General features: G+C 55.5%; 1 protein-coding gene across 4 annotated transcripts; it reads right to left on the bottom strand.

Moving 5' to 3' along the window:
* Positions 1-732: 732 nt before the first annotated feature.
* TNKS1BP1 (tankyrase 1 binding protein 1) lies at positions 733-26,061 on the bottom strand. 4 transcript variants are annotated; one of them, XM_033207527.1, is made up of 13 exons: positions 25,879-26,061; positions 22,814-22,972; positions 21,091-21,724; positions 19,137-19,206; positions 14,556-14,936; positions 13,575-13,976; positions 9,437-11,595; positions 3,553-3,919; positions 3,165-3,315; positions 2,898-3,034; positions 1,976-2,133; positions 1,621-1,693; positions 733-1,175 (listed from the first exon to the last, which is right to left on the bottom strand). In XM_033207527.1, exons 2-12 carry the CDS (start codon positions 22,905-22,907, stop codon positions 1,633-1,635), a joined length of 4,614 nt encoding a protein of 1,537 aa, XP_033063418.1. In that variant the 5' UTR covers positions 22,908-22,972; positions 25,879-26,061; the 3' UTR covers positions 733-1,175; positions 1,621-1,632. The 4 variants fall into 4 exon arrangements, with proteins under 4 accessions (XP_033063418.1, XP_033063415.1, XP_033063416.1 ...); XM_033207524.1 differs by having other exon boundaries at positions 13,575-14,936; XM_033207525.1 differs by lacking the exon at positions 25,879-26,061 and adding an exon at positions 23,265-23,398 and having other exon boundaries at positions 13,575-14,936.
* Positions 26,062-26,248: the final 187 nt, after the last annotated feature.

Here is a 26,248-nt window from a genome sequence, read left to right as displayed (position 1 = left end):
CACACCACCGCACTCCGGCCTCGGTGACAGAGCAACTCTGTCTCAAACAACAACAACAACAACAACAAAGGGAGATTTTTAGTTCATGAGGTTGGAGGTCTCACAAATAGGATTAGTGCTCTTATAAGAGAGGTCCCAGAGAGCTCCCTTGTCCCTTCTACCATGTGAGGATGCAGTAAGAAGGCACTCTCTCTGCACCAGAAAACAGGTACTCACCAGACACTGAATCTGTCAGTGCTTTGTTCTTCAGCTTCCTGGCCTCCAAAACTGTGAGAAACAAGTGTCTGTTGTTTAAAAGCCATCCAAGTGTACAGTATTTTGTTACAGCAGCCTGAATGGACTCAAGAGTGTCTCCCACAAAAGATTCACCCTTTCTCCATTAGATGTGGCAGAAGACTCCAAGCCCTGAAGATGGCCGAGCCACAACGGGGAAAGAGCCTGGGCTCTGAATGACTTCAAGGTGCAGAGTGCCCCTATCACCAGCCCACCCTGGACTGTGTCATGGATGAAATATAAACCTTTTTGTGTTAAACTAAGATTTAGGGGGTGTCTGAATTCTTGATCAGCCTATTGTAGACAATACACCCTTCTCAGTGATGTAAGTAAAAGGGAAGTGACACATTCAATGTCAGAGTAAGGCCCTGGTGGGGCAGATTGGGAATCAGCATTTTCCAACTACAGCCTTGGAAGAGGAGATGGGCAGCCATGACCACGCACCACCACCTGGACAGCACCAATTCCCAAAAAACTTTATTTATTGTTTCAAGTGGCAAAATGTCATTGGTCTCTGTGGGGTACCTGGCGGGGCAGAGGGAGACCTGGGGTGAGGCAGGGGTACAGTCCCACCCATTATAAAAATCAAAGGCTTTTATAAAAAATGCTATAAATTGGTATCAAAAGAAAACCCAAGGGAGGCTGGAGGAGGAAGCAGAGAGGGAGAGGGAAGGAAAGGAAGGGATAAAACCTTCAACCACTAGTGACGAAATCCAGGGAAGGGAAGGTGTGGGGGGAGTTGGGAAGGTGATACAAAGTGCATAAATGTGCCTCCCCAGATGCTCCTCAGAGGTGGAGGGGGACAGAGGCTGCAGCCTGGGGCATGGTGGGGCTCCAGCCATCTCCTCACCCAGGGACCCCACAGGAATGGGCACTGCCTGAGACTGCCAGGTGGGAAGAACCTGCAATGGGAAGGGAGGAAAAGACGTCAGGGAAGGACACTGTGGAGGCTTCAGTTTCCTCTCCCCCACACCCATCTTGGTTCCCCCTGCTAAGCCTGGTCATGAAGCCTGGTACGTGCCTGCAGGGCCCCAGACCAGAAGGGCTGGCTGACTACTCTCCGTCCAGCCAGGGAGCATGGGGGGACTGTCCCTGAGCAAAGAGAGGCAGGTAGGATGGTAGCCCTCCTCCTCTTCCATACCAGGCCAGACAACACCCTGACCTCCCTGTGGACAAAATCTAGAGGAGCCAAGGGCCTACCGAGTCTCTGGAGCTTGGTTGCACCTGCTGTTTCTAACCTCCCACAGAAAGGGGTGGGAACTAAGGGACAGAAGGGGCACAAGGCCTCCCAAGCCTCCAGGGCAGGCCCTCCTCAGACTGGATCCAAGCCCAGGAACCTGTCCTCACCTCAGTGACTTCTCAGACCTTCTTCTTCTTCAGTTTCAGGGCTTGAAGCCAGTTGGGCGACGATCCTTCTGACCTAAGAGGCAGAGGGCAAAGGTTCAGAATGCAAACTTTGAGGAAACTGAACAAAACAAGGAGACGTGACAGGGACAGAAACCACCCTCCAACCAGAAGAGGCAGTCTGGGGCCTGGCTGCAGGGACCCAAATTCTGACACCATCTCCATACCGTTCATCTGGGGCACGTCCAACTGAGGTGCCTCTTTGAGTCTCGTTTGCCTCGTCTGTGAAGTGGGAGTTTCCCTTTTCATCGGGGTAATGCAGTGAGGTCAGTGGATGCCCAGAGCTTAGGTCACCTACCCTGAGGACTTCTCTGGCTTGGGAGGTAACGTGAGGGGCTTCCCCAGCCCTGGGACCTTGCAGGATTTCGAACGCTGGACCGCAGACTCCTTCTGGCTCGACTTGCTCTCGGCTGGCTCCCCCTCCTCAGCTGAGCGATTCCGGGGGCGCAGCTTGGCCTGAGAAACAAGTCCAGATGCAGACACATAGTAGAGGGACAGGCAGTAGGATTCTCAGGTGGGGAGACCTTATCCCAACAGTGTGCAGTCCCCAGAATCAAGCAGAGACCCCTCTGCAGTCCTTTCACCCCCAAAGGACGGGAAGTCACTGAGAGATGCACTTCCGGCAGAACTGAGCTATGCCTTGCACACCTTTCTGTCCTCGGAAAGATACGGCAGGACTGAATTCAGACAAACTGGGTGGGACAAAGCCAGTGGTGACTTCCCACCCCTGTTCCCTCTGCCTGCAATGCCACCCCACCACCCTGGCTCCAGGAGCCAACTCCTGTGCCTGCCTCTGGCTAAGATCAAATACTTACAGGAGGCCTTCCCCAATCCACCCTCCCTTCCCCTTCCCCTCCACCCTGTTGTTAGGAAATAACTCCTCTCTCTCTGAACAGGCCCAGCCCTTATCTGTGCCTCTCCTCAGGGACACCTGAACTTCCCTCATCCAGGCTAATCACGGGCGTCATGTCTCCCACTGCCCCTGAGCTTCCAGGACAAGAACACGTCTTGTTCTTCTTTCCATCCCATTTGGCACACAGCACAGGGCCCAGAGGGGCACAAAGGGATCTTCTGGAGCCCTCAATGGAGACGAGAATGAGAGGAGGAATGGGAGAGGGGGGAGAGGGGAATTAATTGATGGATGGAAAGAAGAAAGACAGCATGCAAGGTGGCCACCTGGCCAGATGGCTGGACATGTTTGCTTAATGATCAGATGGTACCTTCAGGGCTGAAGGGCTCAGGCCAGGAAAAAGGTTGACTTTCAGCCCCTTGGTGCCCAAGGACATCCGCGTCCGGCGGCTCTGAGGTTCCTCCACTACCTCTTCATCTGAAGACGGCACCCGAGATGCCCGTGGCTCTGCAAAGGCCCAGGGAACGGGCTCAGAAAAGGTAGCACATCCAGACTCCCCCAACCCGCAGTCCCTGCACAAGCTTGGCCTAATGCCCCAGAGATCAAGAGACATCACCAAATAATACATCAGCCCTACCCGTAGAGTCCTGGAACAGGCGTGCATCCGAGTCTGCTGCCTCCGACAGGCCCAAGGTACCCCCAGGCCGAATGGCTGGGGCCCGGTGCCCACGCTTGCGCCCCAAGTTGGCACGGCTCCGATACATGGCACTGTCGAGGATCTCGGTGTCCTGCTCGGGACAATGGCGACACCACTGCCATTGCTGCCTCATCCCACGGAAGCCCCTCAACAGCAACTGACCAGGAGGAGCTGGACCCCTCCTGCAGCCGGAGCTTCACGTTCACGTGACGCACCTACAACCCGCTTTCTGCCTTCTGGACTGGGACTGCTCAGGGAAGCTCCAGGAATGGGGCTCTGGCTGCATCGCCCTCACCTACCCACTGTCTTGGGCTCACCCTCCACTGACCTCAATGAAGGAGAAGTCCTGACTGGGGGATCTGATGGGAGGGCCTTGGGAGGGCCGCCGAGAAGTCTGTGCTGGCCCCTGATCGCTCCGCCTGGCTGCTGAAGAGCCCCACGTGCCATCCACGTCTTCTGTCTGGCTGGCCTCACCATCAGGCTGGGGCCTCCAGGAGGGTGGAGAGTCCCTGCCAGGCTCCAGCACCTCCTCCTGGGCAGCACCTGCCCCGGCTCCTTCCTCCTCCAACAGGCTCCCAAGGCCCAAGGCCGCTGACTCCCTCCGAGCCACGGCCTTGGAGCTGCTGACTACCAGCATCTCCTCCAGCAGGCCCTGGGAGCCGGAGGGCCGGGGGCGGGCTGAGCATCTGCCAGGGCTGAAAGGGGACACAGAGAGAACGAGATCACCATGAGGCCCATCTCCCTGCCCCGAAGCCCCCTTCACAAGCTCCTTCCCCCAGCCCCCAAACTCTCCCTTGCCCTCCTTCCCATGCTTTTTCCAGACTCCTTCAAGAAGGACATGGTCAGGGCCTTGAGCAACATAGCACACGGGGAAGAGCTGAGCCAGTCTGGTGGGTTCAAATCCCTGAGACCTTGGGTGAGCCCCCTCCCCTGGAAACAGCTCAGGCTCCTCTAACTGCACGGAGTCACTGCAGGGATGGAAGAAGAATCTAAAGCACTTGGCGCAGTCCTGGGGAGTACGCACCCCAGAAGGAGCAGCCATTATTCCTGCTTGTTGTTGTTGGATGCTGGCAATGTGTTCCCTCCCAGGGCCATCTGCTCGGGCAGTCACACTCCTTGGGGTGAGCCGGGTTCTGGCCCACCTGCCTCTCTGGACTCCTGTTGTCTTCAGTCCCCATGTCATGCCTCTTCATTCCCCAAGCTCACAGAGCAACCGGGGCCCATCAGAACACACTCGGCCCTCACATGCTGGTGGCTTCGAATGAGCTGCTCCCTCTTCTGGAAAGCTCCCCACACCACACTGTCCCTTGCGGTACTGTCCCCTTGGTTCAATTCCACTTCTGAAGCTGCCCTGCGCCCTCCCAGCCACCATGGCTGCCTCAGCCCTACCAGCCCTGGGCTCCAACCCGTGTAGTTCCTGCTTCTGTCCTATGGTTCTTTGTCCCCCTAGACTGTGAGCTCCTCAAGGGCAAAAACAGGGCCCTTTCTGCCTTTATGCACCCGGCACCTGACCCAGAGCCTGGCTATGCACTGCACTAAGCAAATGTTTGCCAAGCAAATGAGGGGCTGGGTCACCTTGGACCTCCATGCAGCATATGCATCTTCTGTCTGCTGCTTCCTCAAAACACAATACAGCTGGGCACGGGATGCACGGCTCACACCTGTAATCCCAGCTACTTGGGAGGCCAGGGCAGGAGGATCTTGGGAGCCCAAGAGTTCAAGACCAGCCTGGGCAACATAGCAAGACCCCATCTAAAAACAAAAAACAAATATGGCACAAGCACACCACACACTCTCTAACTCACATTACCCACCCTGTCCAGCGGCCACTCCCCAAAATGACAGACATATTCACATTCATCACACACACTCAGGCAGATAGCTTGTACGCTGTTTGTCACTCCTCAAGATGCACCCCGCACCCACCATGTCTACAGGCACGGCACAGAGCCACACCTGACACAAACATGCGCACCCCCGCGCCCCCGCCCCCACACACACTCATACCATGCACAGAGGTATGGGAAAGGCTGGCACGGCAGTGCCTGGAAGCCAGGCCCCAGGTTCCCACTGGGATTAAAGCAGGAGAGTGGGGCAGGTGAGTCAATACCAAGCAGGAAGAGGGGGCAGGGAGAGACAGCATGAGTGGCAGTCTGTCCTTCCACAAGCTGCTGACAGATGGAAATTAAAGCGGTCTGGGGAGAGACTAGGGGAGGAGGCAGTGGCGGCAGCAGAAGTACAGCAAGGCAGCAGAATTGGGAGCAGTCCTGGCTGGGGGCCAAAGCCAGCTCACCCTGACAGCCGGCTTAAAATCAGGGAGGATTTGGAGGGAGGGGGCAGCAACAGCACCCCACCCAGCCTACAGAGGCCAGGCCCAAAGCCTCTCCCTGGGGTGGGGCAAAAGAAGGCTGAGGGCAGGCCCCAGGAGCTAAAGAGAGGTAAAACGCTCAGGTAGCTAAAAAGATCTATTCCAGCCAGGCACAGTGGCTCATGCCTGTAATCCCAGCACTTTGAGAGGCCAAGACAGGCAGATCACTTAAGGTCAGGAGTTCCAGACCAGCCTGGTCAACATGGTAAAACCCCATTTCTACTAAAAATACAAAAATTAGCCGGGCGTGGTGGCAGGCACCTGTAATCCCAGCTACTTAGGAGGCCGAGGCAGGAGAATCGCTTGAACCCAGGAGGTGGAGGTTGCAGTGAGCCAAGACCACGCCATTGCACTCCAGCCTGGGCAATGAGAGCAAAACTCCGTCTCAAAAACAACAAAAAAAAAATCCACTTCTAAACCGAGAGCCGGCCCAAGCCATTCAGGCAGAGGTCAGTGGGCTCCGGAGGTAGCCTTGAGGAGTAGAGAGTGGCGAGTGGGGAGAACCCAAGGAAGTACAGCTACGTCCGCCCAGCCGGACTAAACCCCACTCGCCCTTCACTTCATCTTAGAAGCAGCTTTTCTACCCCTAAGCGCCCAGATCACATACAAGCTGAGCCCCTCCCGGCATGGGAGCAGGAAAGAGGGGAGTTAGGAACACAGAGGCTGAGTCCTGCCACTCCAGGACACAGCTAGGCTCTGTCTCCTCCTATGCCTGTGGCTTTGACCACAAGTTACTTGTCCCACTCTGAACCTCAGTTTCTTTATCTGTAAAATGGGGATAATAAAAGTACATAAACTGTTCTAGTTTGTTGGCAGAAATACGTGCCTAACACATAGTTAGCACTTGACAAATACAACAGTTAGGATAGTCATTATCATCAACACAGGTCCCTGGCCAGAAAGGATGTGCCTCATCTTGTCGCACCTACACCCTTCACCTGATCGAAACTTTAGAGTACCCTGAGGACCAAGACTGTATCCCACCCCACCCTCCACCACCGCTCCAGAGGCAAACGTGGTGCTGGAACTACAAAACGTGAGTATCCCAGTGTTTTGAAACCTGAAATGAGGGAGGAGTGAAGCTGGAAAGATGTGTCTAGAGAAACAGCAGCTGACTTTGACCCCAGAGAGACAGGGAGGGTGGCCACAGAAGACTGCAAGGCTTGGGCCCAGGGGGACAAGAAAAACCCACAGCCACCAGCCGCGGGAACTGGTGCAAGTCACACTGTCTCTCTGCGTCTCAGTTTCCCTAGTTTTTGTGAGGACTAATTAACAAAACCCTGTGAGTACTGGGTGTAAGTTACTCCTAACTTACATATGAGGAATCAGAGGCCTGCAGAAGAGAACAAACTTGCCCAAGGTCACAGAGGTGGTGACAGAATCAGAACGCAAGCCTGGCAGATGGACTTCTCGTTACAAAGGGAACCTCCAAAATTTTCTTTAAAGACAAAGTGCCCATTGTGGGCCAGGCATGGTGGCTCATTTCTGTAATCCCAGCACTTTGGGAGGCCGAGATGGGCAGATCACCTGAGGTCTAGAGTTCAAGACCAGCCTGGCCAACATGGTGAAACCCTGTCTCTGCTAAAAATACAAAAATTAGCCAGGCGTGGTGATGTATGCCTGTAATCCCAGCTACTCAGGAGGCTGAGGCAGGAGGATCAAACCCAGATGGCATAGGTTGCAGTGAGCCAAGATCGCACCGTTGCACTTCAGGCTGGGAGCCTGGGCAACGACAGACCGTGACTCTGTCTCAAAAAACAAAACAAAAAAAAAAAAAAAAGAGAAAGTGCCCATAGTGTAGAATTTCCCTGCTCAGAACACTAGGCTCTTGGATATTAGCCAAATTAGTTTGGAAAATAGTGCATGACTTGTCTTTAAGGTACTAATATACGCTAATATACAAACTAAGTCTTCTGTATGGCCATAGAGTACCCAGCATTTTCCAAACATATTCACAGACTGGTATTCTTTAGGACACATTTTAGAAAAGGCTGCCCGAAAGCATAAAATTCAAATAAGCCCCTGGAACTCCTCTTTAAAGCAACTGTTTCCATTCGGCTTTTGAGGAGCCACGCTTTCTGTTGCATACAATGAGGCTCACCTGTATGGCACCACGGCTAACCCCTGAACTCGGGTTAAAGTCAACACTGACCAGATTATGGTAACACAACCACAAAAGCCTGGGTGCTTTAAAGGCACAATGAGACCAAAGCTCGGAGAGCTGAGTGCTTCCCTGCGTCTCTGACGCTACCCTCCTCTTCCCCTAACCTAGTCCCACCACAATTCCCGCCCCACCTCCCTCCATCCTAAACTAAGGGAACAAGATGATCACTTTCCACTTCTCAAGAGCCACCCCACACAGAAGGGAAAGGCAGAGAGCTGTGGGGGGGTCCCACAGCAGCCACACCTGAAAGCAGTTAACATAAGCAAGCGAGAAAGAGGTACTCCCGACTCTGCCCCTAAGGTGTTACACCACCTTTCCACCTGCCAGCGGAGAGGATAAAAATCCCCTTCCTGCTTCACAGAGCAGCTGGGAAGATCAATGAGGTAAGATGTGTGGTTAAGCATGGGGCGTGCAAAGTTCTATGACTCCCAGGAAGAGAAATCAGGAATAACCACGCCAAGCCTGGACTCTCCCCTGCACCAGGAACATTAAAGTTGGAACTCTGCACTTTCTGAGTCAAACCCTGAGAAACTGAGGCTTAGAGCCCAGCAACCTGCCCAGGACAAGGGCCTCCTGACTCCTAGTCCTGCGCCCTCCCCTCTTCCTTGCAGTCCTCAATGCAGCCTCAGTGGTTCCCTGTGCTCCATCACCACCCCCTCAACAGCCTGAGTCGTCAGGAAGCTCCCCTTCCTCAAACCCCCCGGGGAATCTCCCTGGGCCCACCTTCCTCTCTCCCTCCTTCTCCTCCATCCCAAATGCCTCTCCTGACTCCCCAAGACCACCATGATGCTCTCTAGCCCCTTTCTGCTCCTCTCCTCCCATCACCAGCCCCTTCCACTTATAAAGGCCCCCACCCCCACACTTCCCTTGCCTTCCCCACATACCCAGTGAGAAGCTCCCACTGTGGGCTGGAAAAGGAAACATTTGCTACTCACTAAAGGGAATAAAAGTGAATCTCAATGGATGCAAATGTTAACAAAACGGATGCAATGCCTTTTTAGCACCTTTTTCAGCTGCAAAATCATCTCAGCTGGTTTTAAAACATCCATGAAACAGATTGTGGTTGGCTTGCAAAGCCTTTGGAAAGTTCTTTCAGCAACTTTGCACATAGAGGCCAAGGTCATGGGGCCAGGTCCCCATACCCTTCAGGTTCTTGAACTTGCTATTCCAGGCTTCATGACAGGCAAGAAGCACCAAGTCCCTAACCTCTTTGAGAACCTGTGGGTGCCACTGTCCACTCCACACCTGGCTGTGGTGGCCCCAGCCAAGAAGACACAGAATTCTCTGCCCTACGCCTATGAAACCACCTGTGGCTTCAGGGCTGAGAGGCCTGCGGAACGGCTACTGCGTACAAGAGTAGAACCCACCAGAAACCATCCAAGCTATGACACGCACCATTTCCCCGGTCACAGTCACAATTCTAAATCACCAAGAAAGCTCAAACATAGCTTGCAAAAGTAACACATTAGTCATCCTTCCAAAAAAGAACTCACCTGTATGTGTATCGTATTTCAATTTTTTTTCAGTAGAATTAAAAATTCTTAGTCTAAAATGTCTCAATTTTCCAAATACTAAAAGTCCTCAGGAAAAACTGTTTCTTCCCTCCTCAGAAACGTTCCAATTTCTTGGATAACCCTCACATGTTCCCTCCCACACTGGGGAGGGGGCTCCGTTCGTTACCTGGCTCCGAAGCTGAGGGCGTCTCCTGTCTCCATTCCAGGGTCTGCAGGGTGTGGCTCCAAGGAAGACGAGGAGTCATCTTCACCCTGGGTCTCTGGCCCACTTGTCTCACCAACCCCCAGCTCCCTGGCCTCCAAGGGGTCTTTGGCCTCCAGGCCAGGGGACAAGCTGCCATTGTGCCTCAGGCCGGGCTCTGGGCACTGGCTGACCCCACCCACCCCATGCTCCCTGGCTTCACTGGGAGTCCCAAAGAGCTCCACATTCCGGGGTGCCAAGTCCTGGGTCCAGTCCATCTGCCCCACCCCACATTCCCGTAGCCCCTGAGAACCTCCAGACTCTGGGTCACAGGACACCTCCAAATCCCTCAGGCCCAGATTGTTACCCCAGTCCATCTGGCCCACCCCAAGCTCTTTGTGCTCTCCAGGACTGCAGACTGCCCCTGGGGCCATGTTTCTCAGCCCGAGGTCAGGTGTCCAGTCTGCCTGTCCAACTCCACGCTCCCTTGATTTAAGGAACTCTCCGGCCTCCACACCTGACCAGTCGGTCTGCCCCACGCCACTCTCTCTGGCCTGGCTGTGGCCTCCTTTCCCGACCTCAGTCAAATCTTTGCTCTTCACATTAACATCAGAAGTCCAATCCTTCTCCCCAACTCCAATTCCCCCGGGTTCTTCAGACCCTCCACTTTCCAAACAGCCGGCCAGGTTCATGTCTCTCAAGCTCAGGCCGCCTGACCAGCCCATCTGTCCCACGGCATCCTCCCTGGCCTCGCTCGAGCCCCCGGAACCCACACAGCTGGACACTTCCAAGTTCCTGAGACCCAGCTGGTCAGTCCAGTCCACCGAGCCAGTTGTGGTCTTCCCAGGAGGCACAAAGTGACCACCTCCCATCTTGCTAGAAGGGCTAAAGCCAGCACCACTCACTCTGTCATTGCCAATGATGCCAAACTGATAGCTCCTCTCACTGGCCTCAACGCAGAAGTCCGGACTCCAGTCCTGCTGCCCTGGGGTAAATGCTGCCTCTCTCCGGGGGCCAACACTGAGGCTAAACTCACCGACCCAGCCTCGCCTCCCCATCTCCCCATCTTCCAGGTCAGCACTGCCAGGGCCCTGAGCCCCTGCCTGCTGTCGCTCCTGATGCCCTCCCACCTCCCGGCTAGCATCACTGTTTTGCCAGCTGCTCTGGTCTCTCTGCCCGAGGGCCCCATCCGGCACGTGGGCAGTGCTAGGACTGAACAAGCCCCCTGACTCTCTCTGTCCTGGCCGGCCAGTATCCCTGCTGCCCTTCCCAAGGCTGTCTTCCACACTTGGAATCTTCTTCTCAAATTCCTCATCCTGTTGCTGGGCTTCCTCGGGGCTGAACCCGGAGCTCAAGGGTCTCGTTCCAAAGCCTCTTTCCTGGGCGTCAAGGGTCCTGGAGCTGCCACCACTGCTGTAGTCCCTTATCCAAGCGCTCTTCCCAAACTCCTGTTCCTGCGGCTCTGCATCCCGGCTGCCATAGGTGCCAAGTGACACATCTCTCTTCTGAAACTCCCAGTCCTGCTCGTCGGCATCCTGGCTGCTGTACCTGCCATGGTGGTCCCTCTTCCCCAAATTTTGGCCCTGCTCGTTGGCATCTTGGCTGGCATAAGCACCCAGAGAATCTCTCTTCCCAAATTCCCAGTCCCCAAGGCTTACATCTCGACTACTGTAAGTACCCAGTGAATCTCTCTTCCCAAATTCCTGGTCCTGGAGCTCCGCATCCCGGCTGGAGTAAGTGCCCTGGGAATTCCTCTTTCTGAACTCCCAGTCCTGAACATCTGCCTCCTGGCTCCGCTGAGTGCCAAGCTGGGCTGGCTTTCCAACTACCCGGTCCTGGGCTGTGAGCACCCCTGGGGCAGACAATTCACTCTGGTCTTGGCTGCTGCTGGCCTCCATCTCCTCCTGGCCGATGCCACACCTGCTGGCCCACTCCCTGGTGCTCCCTTCCCCAGCTCCTTGCCCATACTTGCTGGTCCAGTCCCTCTCTCCGAGACCTGGGTCTCCTCTAGGGCTTGCACCCCCAAGGCCATAGTCCTGAGAAGCACCTTGACACCAGCTGGAAGGACTGAAACTGCTGGGCTGTGGGTCTCCTGTGATCCCAAATTCACTCTGCAGATCTTTCTGGGACCAGCCAAGGAGTCCCTGGGAATAAGAAAAAAAAACAGACAAAGAAACAACGATTGGGGTGGGACTCAATCCAGCAGAGTCAGCACTGCCTAGTGCCTGAAAGCCCCACTTTGGCAACAGAAAGCTGTGTGACCTTGAGCAAATAACTTAACCACTCGGGGCCTCAGCGTCCTCATCCTTAAATGAAGGTAAGTCCTACTGCATGGGGCCGGTGTGAGAGGATTAAACGAAATCATTTAGACCAAGCACTCAGCATAATGCCTGGCATGCAGTGGGCACTCAATCGATGGTCCCACGGTCATGTTTACAACTCTTGGGCAATACTTGGCTAACAGCCAGGAGAGGAGTGGTCTTCACACAGGAATGGCAGGCAATGTACTTTCCTTTTGATTAGGAGAGGTCAAGATTCAAAGCCTCTCTGCAACCTCCCTTGCAAGGCAAGGTTCCAACACCAATGAGAGCTTTTCCAGCTCGTCCTCCCCCACGCCCCACCTGACCCCCATCCTCCTATAAGCCCACCTGACCCTCATCCTCCTATAAGTACCCAGCCCCTTCTTCCCCAACCAAAGTGCGGTCTGCTCAATCCTCCCCAGGAAGACCTCTCAGCCCTCACCTCGGCCCAGGAAAGACAGGAGGGGCAGCTTCTAGCACAGGGGAAAATCTCAGCCAGGGCTTCTTGCACCCCACCCCCCACCTCACGCTCCCTGACTCACCCTCGTGGGCGGGAGAGCCCTGGGCTCAGGGCTTCGGAGCCGGCCAGCCTCATCCCTCAGTGCAGCGTTGGCCAGCAGCCGCTCCAGGACAGACATGCTGGCCTCCCCGTCCCCGGGCTGGGCCATGGCCCTCCGCCCCCCGCCCGCCTCGGGGCTGCTGGGTGCGGCCAGCCGGGCGCAGGGATAGGGCTGGGCTGCTCCCCACGCTGGGACCTGTCCGACGGCTCCGGCGCTGGCTCTCCCTCACCCTGGCCCTGCTCCCTTCGGAGCAGCTGCAGCTTGGGCAGCCCCGCCCAGGAGCCAGTTGAGTCACCCACATCCCGGGACAGACACACCTACTGCAGGAGTCAGCTTAACCCCTTCCTGCTCCTCCTCCTCCCTGCCCCCCAGCCTCCAGAGGCCCCCTGGCTCCTCCTTTCCTGCAGCCCCGCCCCTTACAGCCCAGGCCCGGCTTGAGAAATAAATTTCAAAAGCCACCTGGCCCCCGGCCCTTAAATTCAGAGGCAGCTTGGTAGGAGAAAGGGCACTGGGCCGGGAAACGGCGCTGGCCCGGGCCCAGCCACCAACTTGCTAGGTAACTGCACAAGGCTCGCCTCCTCTGAGGCCCAGCTGCCTGTCTACAAAGCAGGTCTGGAGCTCAATGTTAATAACGTTTGTAAAAGCCAACACGTATTAAGCACTTAGGATGAGCCAGGCACTATTCTTAGCACTTTAGACATTACAGCTCATTGAACCCTTGCCAACACCCTCGGAGGTAGAGCTCATCTTATCCGCATTTTACAGATGTGGAAACTGAGGCAGAGGGCAGAAAAGTCACCCTTTCAAGGTCACACCTGAAAAGGGTAGGCAAAGGAAAGCAGAGCCAGGAGACGAGCCCAGGAGCCCACGCTCTAAATGGCTACACTATTTTGCCTTGAACAATATTCCCATAATGAGAGACTGAATACTCAGCACCTGCCACACACTGTACCGAGAGCTTTCCACCTCTTATTTACCCACAATATAACTCGAAGAGGCCAGTGCTACTACCATGAAAGCACTCTGAAGCTTAGCAGTTACGGCACATTCTTCCCAAGACCAATCAGCTAGCGAATGCTGAAGCTGGGACACAGCCTCACACGAAACCCCACACACAGAGCTACGATCTGCAGGTCCACAGCTGCCTTGCTCGCTACCACAGCCCAAGCTCTCAACACGTAAAATCCATGTTCAAAGAATGAAGCCCACCCAAGCCCTGGCCTCTCTCCCCAGAAGTCCCACTCTCCCTATGCCCATTCTCACCTCAGAGCAGGGACTTGGGGACTGTGTGTCCTTCAGCTCAGATCCAGCTCCCCGTCTTGCACCGCCACCACTAGGTGGTGGTGAAGCCAGGAGGTCGTCCAGCCAGCGGGAGCTGCTTTCAGGGCCCGGAGGCTCAGGGGACGCCCTACACAAGTCTTGAGCCTCTGTCCTGGGTTGGGTGGTCTCGGCCCGGGCTAGGGTCACGGCCTCCTCCTCAATAGGCAGTGCCTGCCCAGGCTCAGGGGTATCAGCAAAGAGAACACAGGGCTGGTCAGGGGGTGCTGGCTGCTCCTGCCCCAGGACCGGCTCCAGGATGGGCAGGGCTGCCTCCCTGGTAGCCAGGCGGAGAGGGGACTCCTGTCCAGCCAAGGGCTCCTGCGACTCGTATCTCTCCTCTGCCTGCTGCAAAGGTAATCCAGGTGTGCCCTCAGTTGTAGGTAGGGGCTCAAGGGGAATAGCTGGGAATTGAGGTTGACTCTCCCCGTCACCCTTCTGGGGGAGGGACATGCTTGGATCATCCCCTTGCACCCAGGAACTAGGCCTTCCTGACCCACTTGGAGCTGACTCGGCCCCTTGCCCCTGCTGAGACACTCCTTCTTCCCTGCTGGAAAGGGCCAAGTTGCCAGCCTCAGCAGCCTCAGCGGCCTCACTGGCTTCAGTGATGGGGGAGGGAGGCGGGGAGTCCAGCCGCCACACGCCCAGACCCGAGGGCCGCGTGGGGAAGGTCCATTCGAAGGACTGTGATAAGCTCCAGTTGGACTCTGCTCCAAAGGGACGATCCAGGGCCAACTGGCTCCCCTGGCCTTGGGGCAGGGCGGCCAGCGAGCCCCCCAGCTTCTCCTGGTCCTGGCTGGGTGACTGGAGCACACCTTCAGAGAATCGGCGCTGAACCAGGCTGGTGGGGCGGAGGTGTGCGTCACCCTTGGCCTCCTCCTCCCCGCCAGATGGAAACGTCCGAGTGAGATCTAGCAACTCACCCACCTCGATCAGGGGCCGGGGTGAGGTGGCAGGGGGCTGATCCAGGCTGTGGGGCTCCAAGACCTCAGGGGGAGGGCTGCTGGGTCTGGGGGCCTCTGGAGCCCCCTCAGCAGGGAGCCCCGGGCTGGGGGTGTGGCGGGAGCCCTCCTCAGGCAGGGCTGCACTTGGAGCTGATGGAGTCACAGCAGGGCAGGGAGAAGCCTGGGAAGCATCAGGACTCTGGGCTTCCAGAAGCTGCGAGTGGCAGGGAGAACTCTTATCGGGTGAGTGAAGATGGGGAGAGCCAGGGCCTGAACCTGAGGCTTCTGCGGGGAGGCCTGGGCTGGCAGGGCCTCCATTCTCTGAGGAGGGGGCTGGACTTGAGGGAATCCAGGGCTTGGAAATCTGCAAGAGAAAGGTCAAGAGCCATCACTCACCTCTCAGTGGGGCGGGGAGGGTCCCCTCCAACCCCACACAGACCCTAGGTCAGCTTCTCCCAGGCTGGGAGGAGGAAACTGGAACTCAAGGGCGTCCTCTCGGGACAGATGGGAGAGACCCCATAGACGACTCAAGGCAGGACTTCTCACAGAGCCCTCTTTAGACCTTCTCCCCCAGAATGTACCTAGCCTTATTCACAAATGGTAGGAATTCATAATTCCTACCATTTCAGGTGGTTGGAACCCCTCATCCACTCAACCCAAAGCTCATCTGAGGATCTCCTCAGAGGCCACAGTTCGGGGTCCAGAACACCCGCTTTATAAAGGAAAAGGAACATTGAGAATCTGGCTCTTGGGGCATCTCGGCATGTGGGAGTCGGGAGGGGAGAGAGGGTTTCGCCTCAGAGCAGGACTCGAGGTGCAGTGCAGCTACAGAGCAGTTGCAGGAGTGGCTACAGCACGCAGGGGGTGCTCCTCGTGCCACTCCAGAGGTGCCAAGGAAGCAGGAAGGCCATGGGACCCAGGCAAAAGGCACTGGGGGACGTGACAGTGCCTAGCTTGAGCCGTCCCAGCACTGCCTCTTACCGGTATGTGCCCTCCCTCACGTATGGCAGACACTTGGTCTCTCTGAGTCTCAGCTTCCCCATCTGTACATTAGGGCTGGCGGCAACAATGCCCGTCTCCCAGTTAGGTGAGGGTGAAGGGAAATGTGTACACTGGCCCCTCGGCATAGGACTCATGGGATGATGGGGGCAGAGAGTGGGGAGGACGTGGAGCGAACAGGGGGACAAACGAGGCACCAAGCACCTGGCACTCCACCTGTCCCTAGACAATGAAGCGAGTCTGGCTCCATCTGACCTTTGCCCTCTACAGAGGTCACGCTTCCCTGGCCGCCTTCTCCCATGCAGTTATTTCTCCCACATCATCACCTACTAGGTCCCGGCAAAATAAAGGGTCCTGCTTGCTTCTCAAGGTCCCTTTTGTTCCCTTCATGCTTACTCCCCTCTACAACGTTCTAATTTCAAAGCTCGTGCCCTTAAACTACAGCACCCACAATTCCTTCTTGTTTTTTTTTTTTTTTTTTTTTGAGACGGAGTCTGGCTCTGTCGCACAGGCTGGAGTGCAGTGGCCGGATCTCAGCTCATTGCAAGCTCTGCCTCCCGGGTTTACGCCATTCTCCTGGCTCAGCCTCCCAAGTAGCTGGGACTACAAGCGCCCGCCACCTCGCCCGGCTAGTTTTTTTGTATTTTTTAGTAGAGACGGGGTTTCACCATGTTAGCCAGGATGGTCTCAATCTCCCGACCTCGTGATCCGCCCGTCTCAGCCTCCCAAAGTGCTGGGATTACAGGCTTGAGCCACCACGCCCGGCCTTCCTTCTTGTTATCAACCCTTACACACCCATCATTTCTTGAAAACCATAACCGCTGGATCACTGCAACCCTCTCCAGCACTGCTGTGATAGCTTACAGTGATCTCCATAGCCAGATGCGAGCCTTCCAGCCTCTGGTTCGCTGGCCTCCTCTGCCCCAGTGACGGTGCGACCCATCCTCTCAAGGTCACACCTTACACCTCAGCCTTACCAGTGGCTGCACCCTCTGCATCACCTCAATCCCAAGTATCCCGCTCGCCCACCCCCACCGTTTATCTGAAGGTTCACTCTATTTCCCCAACGCCCTCATTTTCAGCTCCTCTGGTAGCACAGCCCCTTAACCCTCATTCTTTCTCACCGTCCCCTACTCCCCTCATACCCTCACCTCTCTTCTTATCACCATTAACGTCACTTTTTACCCAACGCTCAACTCCTTCATCTGCTTCATCACACTGTTTAACCTGTTTAAATACAGCTCTCCAATACAGCTGGGCCAATCCTAGCCCAGCACCTGAGTAGCTGCATGTGGCTGGAGAAAAACACAATCGTGACAGCTGGTCTCACTCCAGATTCACCACTGACCTCAAGCCGGTCCCAGAGCTGCCTGGAATCCCACAGCACTCCCCCTCCCATTCAGTCCATGACTCTCCCAGGCAATGTTTTAGCATCTTCTCCCGTCAGACCTCCGCACCTCCCCCAATCCTCTCTCAGCTGATGGCCTTGCTTCCTGTTCCCTGAGAACACAGAGGCCACCAGCAGAGAACCCCTTCCCACCCCGACAACCCCCCACTGGCACACCACCCACTTCCTGCATGGGAGCCCAAGCACTCTGCCTCCCCTTCTGCTATCAGGCACTGTCCTCGCTTGGGGCTGAGGCCAATCCTTCCTCTCTCCTGCATCATTGATTTTTTTTCCCTCTCTACTGGATCATTTCCATCAGTACGCAAACTGCTCTAATTTCTTCTGTCTTGAAAAACCAAAAAAGCAAACCAAAAAACCACTCTTGACCCCACATCACTCACTAGCTACCACCCATTTTCTTGAAAGCCCTGTCTACATTCACTATTAATATCCACAGTTCTTCTTGTCCCCTTCTCTCTTGAACCCACTCCAAACCACCTAACTACTCTCGTCAAGGTCACGGATGACCTCCCTGGAGCTCAATCCAATTCTCTGTGCTCACCTTACTTGACCTGTCAGCGGCATCTGACAGCTGATGGCGCCCTCCCCCAGTCCTGGAGGCTGTCTCTACCTGGTGGACTCTCTCACTATCCTCCCAGTCCCCTTGGCTGTGTCTCCGGGCCCTCCCCTCCTGCACCATCCCCACTCTCGGTAATCTCAACCAGTCGTCACAAGCATCCCTACTCTGACAATTCCCAAGTGTTCCTTTCAAATTTGCTCACTTCCCACAAAGGCCAGACTCAACTACCCAACCATCCACTTGACGTTTCCACATGGATGTCTGAAAGCCATCTGAAATTCAACAAATCCACAAGCAAACTCCTCCCATCTCCCCCGATCTTGCTTCACCCTTAGAAGTCCCCATCTCGGCAACCATAAACTCATCCTTCCCGTTGCTCAGGCCAAAAGCCTTGGGGTCACCCTTGATTCTGTGCTCTCTATCTATCTGAAAGTCCTTTCCACCATGCCTTCAAATTCTATCCAGAACCAACCACTTCTCCCCATCTTCACTGTAAGCTACCTCCAGGGTCCAAGCCATCATCATCTCTCACCTGGACGATTCCAGCAGCCCTCTGACTGGTCCATGCTGCTGATCTTACCTCCCTGTAACTGATTCTTAATCCAGTGGGCCAGGTGACTCTTTACAACTAAGACAGCAGCATCCCAAGCCTTTCCTGCAAACCCTTCAAATGGCCTGCTGCCCTCACTCAAGCCAAAGTCTTTCCAGAGGCCTTCAAGACTTGACACAATCCAACCCCACCCTCTGTCGGTCCTCACTACCACCCAACTCCTCTCTCACTGCGAGGCAGACATCCTGGTCTCCTTGCCAGGAAGGCATCAATGCCTTTGTACTTGCTGTGCACTCTACCAAGAATGCTGCTCCCCAGACATGCACACAGCTCAGCCTCTGCCCTTCACAGTGACACCTTCCCCGACCACAGTCATCCCTGCACTCTCTACCGTCACAGCTATCCCCAGCACCCAGTTCCTAACAGGCGCTCAGTCACTGCTTGCTGGATGGACAAATAACCAAGTCAGGTCTCCAGCTAGCAAGGGCTGTATGAGCAAAAAGGGCCATCCTGTACCTTGTTTACTCAAGAAAGCAGGCTGACCATCTTCAAGAACGGGAGCATAATGAGAAAATCTCAGCAAAAAGACTCAGCCCTCTTCTGACCCCAGAAAAGGCAGCCCAGCCAGGGAAAGCACGGGAGGCAGACACGGCAGCTCCTGCCTCAGCCTAAGTTACTTGCGCTCTCATCTCTCACATGGGACTAACCGGGTCTACTAGCCAAAGTTATCACAAGGATTGAGTCAGTTAACGTTCCCGGGACAGGCCCAGCACATAGTAGGGACTCAATCAATGGCAGTTGCTGTTGATACTATCATTACTGTTTATGATGAATGGCCTCATGGCCTGAACCACACTTAGCCACTTTGGTGATCAAAAGCACTGGCCTGGGAGTCGAAAAATCCCAGGGTCAGTCCTCCAGTGAGTCACTCTCTCCATGGGCCTCAGTTTCCCCATCTGAACTACAAGGACAGTAGAAAAGATGATCTCAGATGACCCTCCCAGCTCTAAAATACATGATTCTGATTCATAACCGGAGGGTAACTCACATCAGCAGGTAGCTCTGAGCTGGCTGCCTTAGCCAGGTCCCCATTGAAGGCCAGGTCGGAAGGAAGGCTCCTGTGAGGGACGAGCATAGGAAATGGAAGCACGGAATGTTAGAGTCTGTCACAGAATGAGAATGTGGGGGAGTCTCCCAGTGCAACTTTAACAGCACCCAAAGGTTAAACCCTCCTAGCCATTTACTCTTGAGCCCTGCCTGGAACCATTAGGGACACAGAATCTGTCCATTTTCCATTTGGCAAGTGCCCCGGAAGACAGTGCTTATTCCCTACCTGAGCATGAAGGGTTAAATTCCCCAGCTCCTTTAGGAAAAGCATCCTGGATGCCCAGACCTCTCAATGGTTCCTAAAAACATAACTCCTCTTTCCCTTAACCCATAAGGAGTTAAAGTTCTCCTCTAGCCAGGAAGAGTGCAGCTGGTCCCACTGCCTTGCCAATACTTCTTGAAGAACTGCAGTGGGGGAGGGGAAGAGGAAAGAGTGATTTTCCAGGGTTGAAGTTGTTCTACTTGGAGTGAGGGAGGCAAGGAAGATGGCGGGTGGAACCCAGCCTGGGCAAGAGTGTGACCTCACAGCACCCTGGTCTGGGACAGGCAAAGGACTAGCTCTGGGGCCACCGCTCCAGACACTTTCAGGTGAGAGAAGGGCAAGGCCAGAGGGCAGGGCAGGGCAGGGCAGGGACTCTCAGTTTCCCGCTCAGCCCAGACACACCAGCCTTTGCTTCTCATAGCAGTAGGAGGAGAAAGGGAGCCTCTGAGCCCAGCAGAGCGGCCAAAGACCCAAGGAGCCAGCCATGCCTCAAGCTGGCTCTCCCAGCACTGAGGACAGCCTCTGTGCAGCTGATGGCTCCTGAGATGCCTCAGCCTCTTCCTCCAATGTCCCGTGCCCACAACCCCAAGAAGCACCTCCTGGCCAGCCTTGCTTTACACTAGTGGCAACACTGGAGAAGCGTTATCATATGCAAATGTCTCCAACCAGCCAAAATCTCTATGCAGACACTAGCTGGCCTGGGATCAAGACGTGTTCTTGTCTTATCTCTCCCATCAGATTCCGCCTCATAGGCAGAGGCTGTGCCCTACTCCTCCTGACACACGCAGCCCACCCCAGGACAGGCACACCGCTCTGCCCACTGTAAGAGCTAGCAGTTAAGAGCAGAGGCTTTGGAATCAAACAAGATGTCCGTCTCTGCCTCTTAACTTGCTGAGACTATGGAAGTCATTTTGGAGCCTCAGTTTCCTCATCTCTACAATGGATCTAACACTCCCTTGAACAAACAGGATGCCAATGAAGCAAAGTTTGAGGGCCAGCTCTCAGTATATAGAAACTAAAAATAAACTTCTTGGCTGGGCGCGGTGGCTCACGTCTGTAATCCCAGCACTTTGGGAGGCCGAGGCAGGCGGATCACCTGAGGTCAGGAGTTCAAGACCAGCCTGGCCAACAGGATGAAATCCCATCTCTACTAAACATACAAAAAAAGTATTAGCTGGGTGTGGTGGCACACGCCTGTAATCCCAGCTACTTGGGAGGCTGAGGAAGGAGAATCACTTGAACCTGGGAGGCAGAGGTTGCAGTGAGCCGAGACTGCACCACTGTACTCCTGCCTGGGCGACAAGAGCAAAACACCATCTCAAAAAAAAAAAAAAAAGGCTATTGTCTATTAAACTTCTGTACTGTACATTTGAACTCTCTTAACGTAAACCTACATCAACTCTGTAACGAAAACTACAACTTTAAAAACATACAGTAATGATAACACCATCCATCTGCTGGGGAATGATTTGTGACTTAGATCGGGATCTGCCTGTATTCATGGCACACAAGCAATCTACAGGTAAAAGTCACAACCCTATTCGGGGCCATGCACTTGGTCCCTAGCCCCCACCCAATCCCACCCCACCTGACCTCCAGGCTGCCACAAAACATACAACCTCCCACCCTTCACCTCTCCTCAGCGGTCCTGCTGTGCTCTTCCTGGCACTCGGCTGCAGGCTTTACTGGCTCCTCCTGGGACCGTCCCCTGGAGAGGGTGCTGCCATCCTCATCCCTGGGAGCAGTGGTCGTGCCATAGGTCCTGGGGCCATACCGCGAGCTGCCATCATGGTTAAAGGTGAGGCGGGAACCCCACAGGCGGTCAGGGCTGGCAGGGACCTCCTTCCGAGGCTGCTCCATCTTGGCCAGGATCTCTTCCACCGTGGTGGCCGCGAAGCGCTCTGAGGCTGGGCGGAAAGGGGCAGGGGCCTTCCGTACGCCCCCTGAGGCGGCACATCGAGCTGGGGGTGTCAAAGGGGGTGGCTCCTCTTTCCCAGGCTCCTCTTTCCCAGTCTCTTGGATGGCTTCTCCTCCAGTGGAGGCCTCAACCACAGGCCTTGGTGCAAAGGGAAGGGGGCGCTTGCTGCCACCATAGGGCTGGGGTCCTGCCAGCATGTTCATCTTCCTGGCAGAAGGCAACTCAGCCAGGGGACCCCGGGGAGGCCGAGGCCCAACAGGCACCAGCAGGCTGGGTTTGGCAGGCAGGGCTGGCTTGGCAGGCAGGGCCCGGGGTTTGGGCTTGACAGGGGGTTTGGCCCGAGTGTCACCTACCAAAAGGAAAGGGTTGGCAGGGGAGCTGTCAGAAGAACCAGGAAGCAGAGCGTGTTTCCTTTTCCACCTCATCTCCCACCCTCCAATTTAAGAATATTCACATCTTTCTAGGCACAAGTCATATGCCACCTCTTCCACGAAGCCTTCCTTGATTTTCTACACACATCCCAGAAGCATCTTCTCCCTTCTTCAAATTCCCAAAATGTTTTGGCCAATTCCCCTTTTAAGCTGAAGCTATGTAAGGACCCACCTGGCACCGTATTTCTTCCTGTACTGTATTTTGCAGCTAACACAAGTTTAATTATAAGTTATAATCAAACAAAAGAATAAATGAACAAAAGAGACCACAAACAAATGCCTGCCTGCCCCTATCAAGCAGTCAGCCCCCATATTCCCAATCTAGTTTTTTCAACTTATGTGACACTCTTCTCTATCATCCATAGTAAACTTTCAATCTCAGCTGAGCTTCTCTATCCTGCCTCCAGGCTGCCTCCACCCCCAGTCATAGCACACTCCCAGGCCACCTCCCCACTGTCATCTGGTGTGTGACTGGGAATGCAAACTTACTATTGACCTAAGTCAAACAAAAGTAAATCTGCCACAGGGAGACAAAAAAAAAAAAACAGGACCAGAAACCTACCTTCTATATAAAGCTAAAATGACCTTGCAAGTAACCTCGTCCACCAACCTCCTGATGGAATCCTTTACCTCCTACACATTTGGCTAAATATAAGAAAAGAATCTGTGCAAGGAGCCAGGAGGTCTGGGTTCAAACTCCCACTTGTACACTCCATTTGTCCCTGTGGGCCTCAGTTTCCCCCTCTGCAAAGCATGCAGCTTGATCCGTATCATCTCAAAGGTCCCTGTCTACTCTTACATCTGTTGGAAAGTTATGATCCCAAACAGTTCTGAAGAGTCTCAAGAGAAGCTGAGAACCTTTCAAACTCATCCTGCACTGCCTTGGTACTCCTCCCCTATCTCAACAGAATCATCACTCAACCACCCCCCAAGACAGAAACAGGGGGCAGCCTCTGCCCTTCCCACCCCCTCCCAGCCACCCAGCTCCACCCTGCACCCATTGGTACCTGGCTCAGAGCCAGCAGGCACCAGCTCCTCCTCCATCTCCCGGGGCAGTGGGGAAGCCATGGCTGAGCTTTCCCTGAGAGTAGACACTTTCATCACATGCGGCAGACCCTCCTTGAGAGTTGGGAGGCAGAGAGGTATGAGCCGGGGTGGCTGCAGACCTAGGAAAAGAGAGAGAAGAGAACGAAAAGAAGAGTTGGGCATTGCCAGTAGGTTTAGCAGAGAGAAGTCTCCTATTTCTAGCAGAGGCAGAGTGTGGGACAGAAGAGAGAACTTGGGGCGGGGGTGGGGAGTGGGGGGGGTTGGAGGGGGTCTAGGGAGGTTCCCAGCAGCCATATCCTCAACTCTTCCCAGATCCTCCCCATTCTTATCTTCTAACCCCAAAGTCCTAGCGCTTCAGGGAGTCACTCACTGCTCCCTCCTCTGACAAACTCTCCAAGACACCCCACTTACAGTCCCCAGAGTGCCCCTTGGGTAGGATGGCCCTGCTGGAGGCGTCTACTCAAAGCAGAGCTAGAGAGTTGCAAAGTATGAAGTCTCTGTGAATCACCTCACGGGAGACGGGAAAAACCCGCTCCTCCCCAACCTGGGCTCCGCCCCATTGCCTGCCTCCCCCTTCCCGCTCACCCCCCTTCCCTCTCTCCCTCCCTCCCGCAGCTGGGAGTGGTTCCTTCTCCCCCCTCTCCCTGTTCTCCCTCCACATCCCTGCCCCACTCTCCCCTCCCTCAGAGCTGTCTCATCCAAACACGGAAAAATAAGGAATAAAAAGTAAACATCTGGAATATATTTTTTTCTTTAATTTCTCAATCGCTTGGCTTCAGCTTGGAATTTGATGAGGTAAAGCCAGGGCCTAGTCCTGTTGCCATAGCAATGGCCTCCCACTGGATTTCCAGAGCCTAGCCAAGAGGAAGGAGGAGCCGGACCAGGCCTGGGCTGGGAGAACGGGACAGGGCTTGAGAATATCCGGGGGGTGGAGTGGCTTGGGGGAAAATTCCCTGGGGCTCCACCTTCCAAGAGAGTCAGGGTAGAGCCGCCACAGCCTATGAAAAGGGGCTATGTGGGCTTCACTCACCAGCCTAGCGTTGGCTTTAAGGAGTTCTAAGGAGAACAGAAGAAATTAAACCAAGTGGCACAGCCCTGTGGTAGAAGCCTGCCACAGGAGCTTCAGGGTCTGATACACCAAGATTCAAGGCTGGGTGGGTTACCACTTTCCAGCCGTGTGACTTCTCTAAGCCTCAGTGTCTCTAACTGAAAAATGGGATTATTGAGACTCTGAGGGGGCTTACGTGATACAGTACATGAAAACTGCTTAGCACAATGACTAGTACATAATAAGGATTCAATAAATGTTGCCTATTATTACTGTGATTCCATTCAGTGTCACCAATGAGCTAACATCCTGGTAACCACCTCCTCCTCTTCCCTGACCCCAGGCTACCAGCATTCCCAGACCATTCCTTCACTCTCCCAGGCCCTAGTCCTGTCACCTGTTCTTCAGATACTCCACCACCTCCTCAGTTCCCATCCTGGCTCCTGAAGCACTCTCCCACCCACAAAAACATGGAGACCCTGGGGAATAAGGCCCTGCACCTCTCATGCAAGGGGAAAGTTTCCCTCACCCGGTATGCAGAGCCCTGAGGACAACCCAACCCTCTCCAACCTGCAAGGGGCATTGCCTCACTTAAAATCACCCACTCCAGCTGGTCTGGGAAGACAGCACCAAATCCCAGTGCTCAACCTCTGCAAAATCCAACTCCTCTCCCCTAACGCTAACCCTGCCCCAGGGGTTTCAAAGATGGGAAAGGGTATGAAGACAGTAGAGAAACCCAGTACTGTCAACCCACTGGTCAGTCAACCACCACGGAAGACTGCCCACTGTGGGTGGGTGAATAACTGTGCAGAGCCAGGCCAAGTGTGGTGGGGGGAAGGGCACATGATAGAAAAAATAAAATTAAAACACAAGATTGTTTCCTTGTCCTTGAACATTATTACTAGGGACATAGTGTGGGTGGTTGGACATGGAAATGAATTCGCTCAGAATCAAAAAAATCCTTTCACCTGGGGTTCTGATGGGCCCCTCTGCGGTATGAGGGGCTGCAGCAATGAAGGCGGGCTCAGAGTCCCCAGGTGCGGAGGTGGCCACAGCAACTCAGAGACCCCAGCCAGGAGCCCCAGGTGACCAAGGCCACCAAGGTTGCGGCCAGAAGCTGCAAAATCGCAGCGGATCTGAGCACTCCCCACCCCCAAGAGACCAGGAGGTAGCGGGTAGCGGGGTAGAGACGAGCTGACCCCTGGCAGATAAGGCCTCCCGAAGGGCTGAGCAGCTCCAGCCCCGGAGGGGACTCGGCGCAGGCGGGGTCGCCCCTATGGACCGCAGGATCTCCAGCCGGATCGGAGGCTAGAGAGGTCGGCAGGGACAGCACGTAAACTGGTGGAAAGAGGGAGGGCCAACGGGAAGATGGAACAGCCCCGGGCAATGGGCTGTCTGGAGGGGCCCAGTGGGGAGCTCTGGACACAGAAGGGACGGCGGCAGCCGAAGAGGAGGAGGAGAAGAGGATGGAGGAGGAGGAGGGGACGGCGGTGGCGGCAGAAGCAGAGGACCCGTGAGCGGGCTGTGAAGCAGCCGGCGAACAGACGGTGGGCTGCAGACGTCGATCAGGTGGGGGCGGACTGGGGTGGCTGGGGGCGTGCCGAAGGAGCCGGGGGAGGGGGCTAGCGCGGCCCAGGGGAAGGGTAGGCAAGGGTCCCTCCAGCGGCTCTGCCCGCCCCCGGCCCCGCCCCAACCCTCGCCCCCTCCCCCCTTTCTTCTGGCTCCGCCAGCACGAGCTCCAGACCATGCGCCCTTCGCCCCCGCGCACACGCGCCAGCTTCCCCCGGGCCTCCAGCTTCCCCCGGGCCTCCAGCGTCCCCAGCGCCCCCGGCCCCTGCAAACTTTCCTGGTGACCCCCTCACCACCACCACCTCAACCCGAGGTATCGGCTGGAAAGCGCCCACTCCTTCCATGCCCCTCCCCCGCCCCATCCCGGACCCCGCCCCCTCCTTCGCCCGCCCGCCCCCGCGCACTCACGCGCTCGCCCGGGATCCGGCTCCGCTCGGCTCGGCGCCCCGACGCCAGTCCCCGCCGCCGCCGCCGCCGCCGTCAACGCGGGACGAAGCCACTGTGAGCCCCGGCGGGGCCCCGCCCCTAGCTCCGCCCAGACCCACGCCCCCAGGGCGCTTCATGAATATGCATGAGCCGGTGGAACCCGGGAGTTGGAAGCCCGTGCAGAATTCGTCCCACCGTCGGCAAACAGGCGCGGCCCAGTACTCAATTATTCATGAGGCTTGCAGATGAGGGGCCCGCCCCAGGCTCAGACCGGGGCGAAACTGACGCAATTCAGCCGGGGGCGCTCGGGTAAAATGGACACCGAGACGACTGCCTAGAGAGACTGCCTTGG

Source organism: Trachypithecus francoisi, unplaced genomic scaffold, assembly GCF_009764315.1.
Source record: "Trachypithecus francoisi isolate TF-2019V2 unplaced genomic scaffold, Tfra_2.0 Lachesis_group8, whole genome shotgun sequence".
NCBI lineage: Eukaryota > Metazoa > Chordata > Mammalia > Primates > Cercopithecidae > Trachypithecus > Trachypithecus francoisi.
The sequence above is the reverse complement of the archived record's forward strand: the minus strand, read 5'-3'. Positions and strand labels throughout refer to the sequence as shown.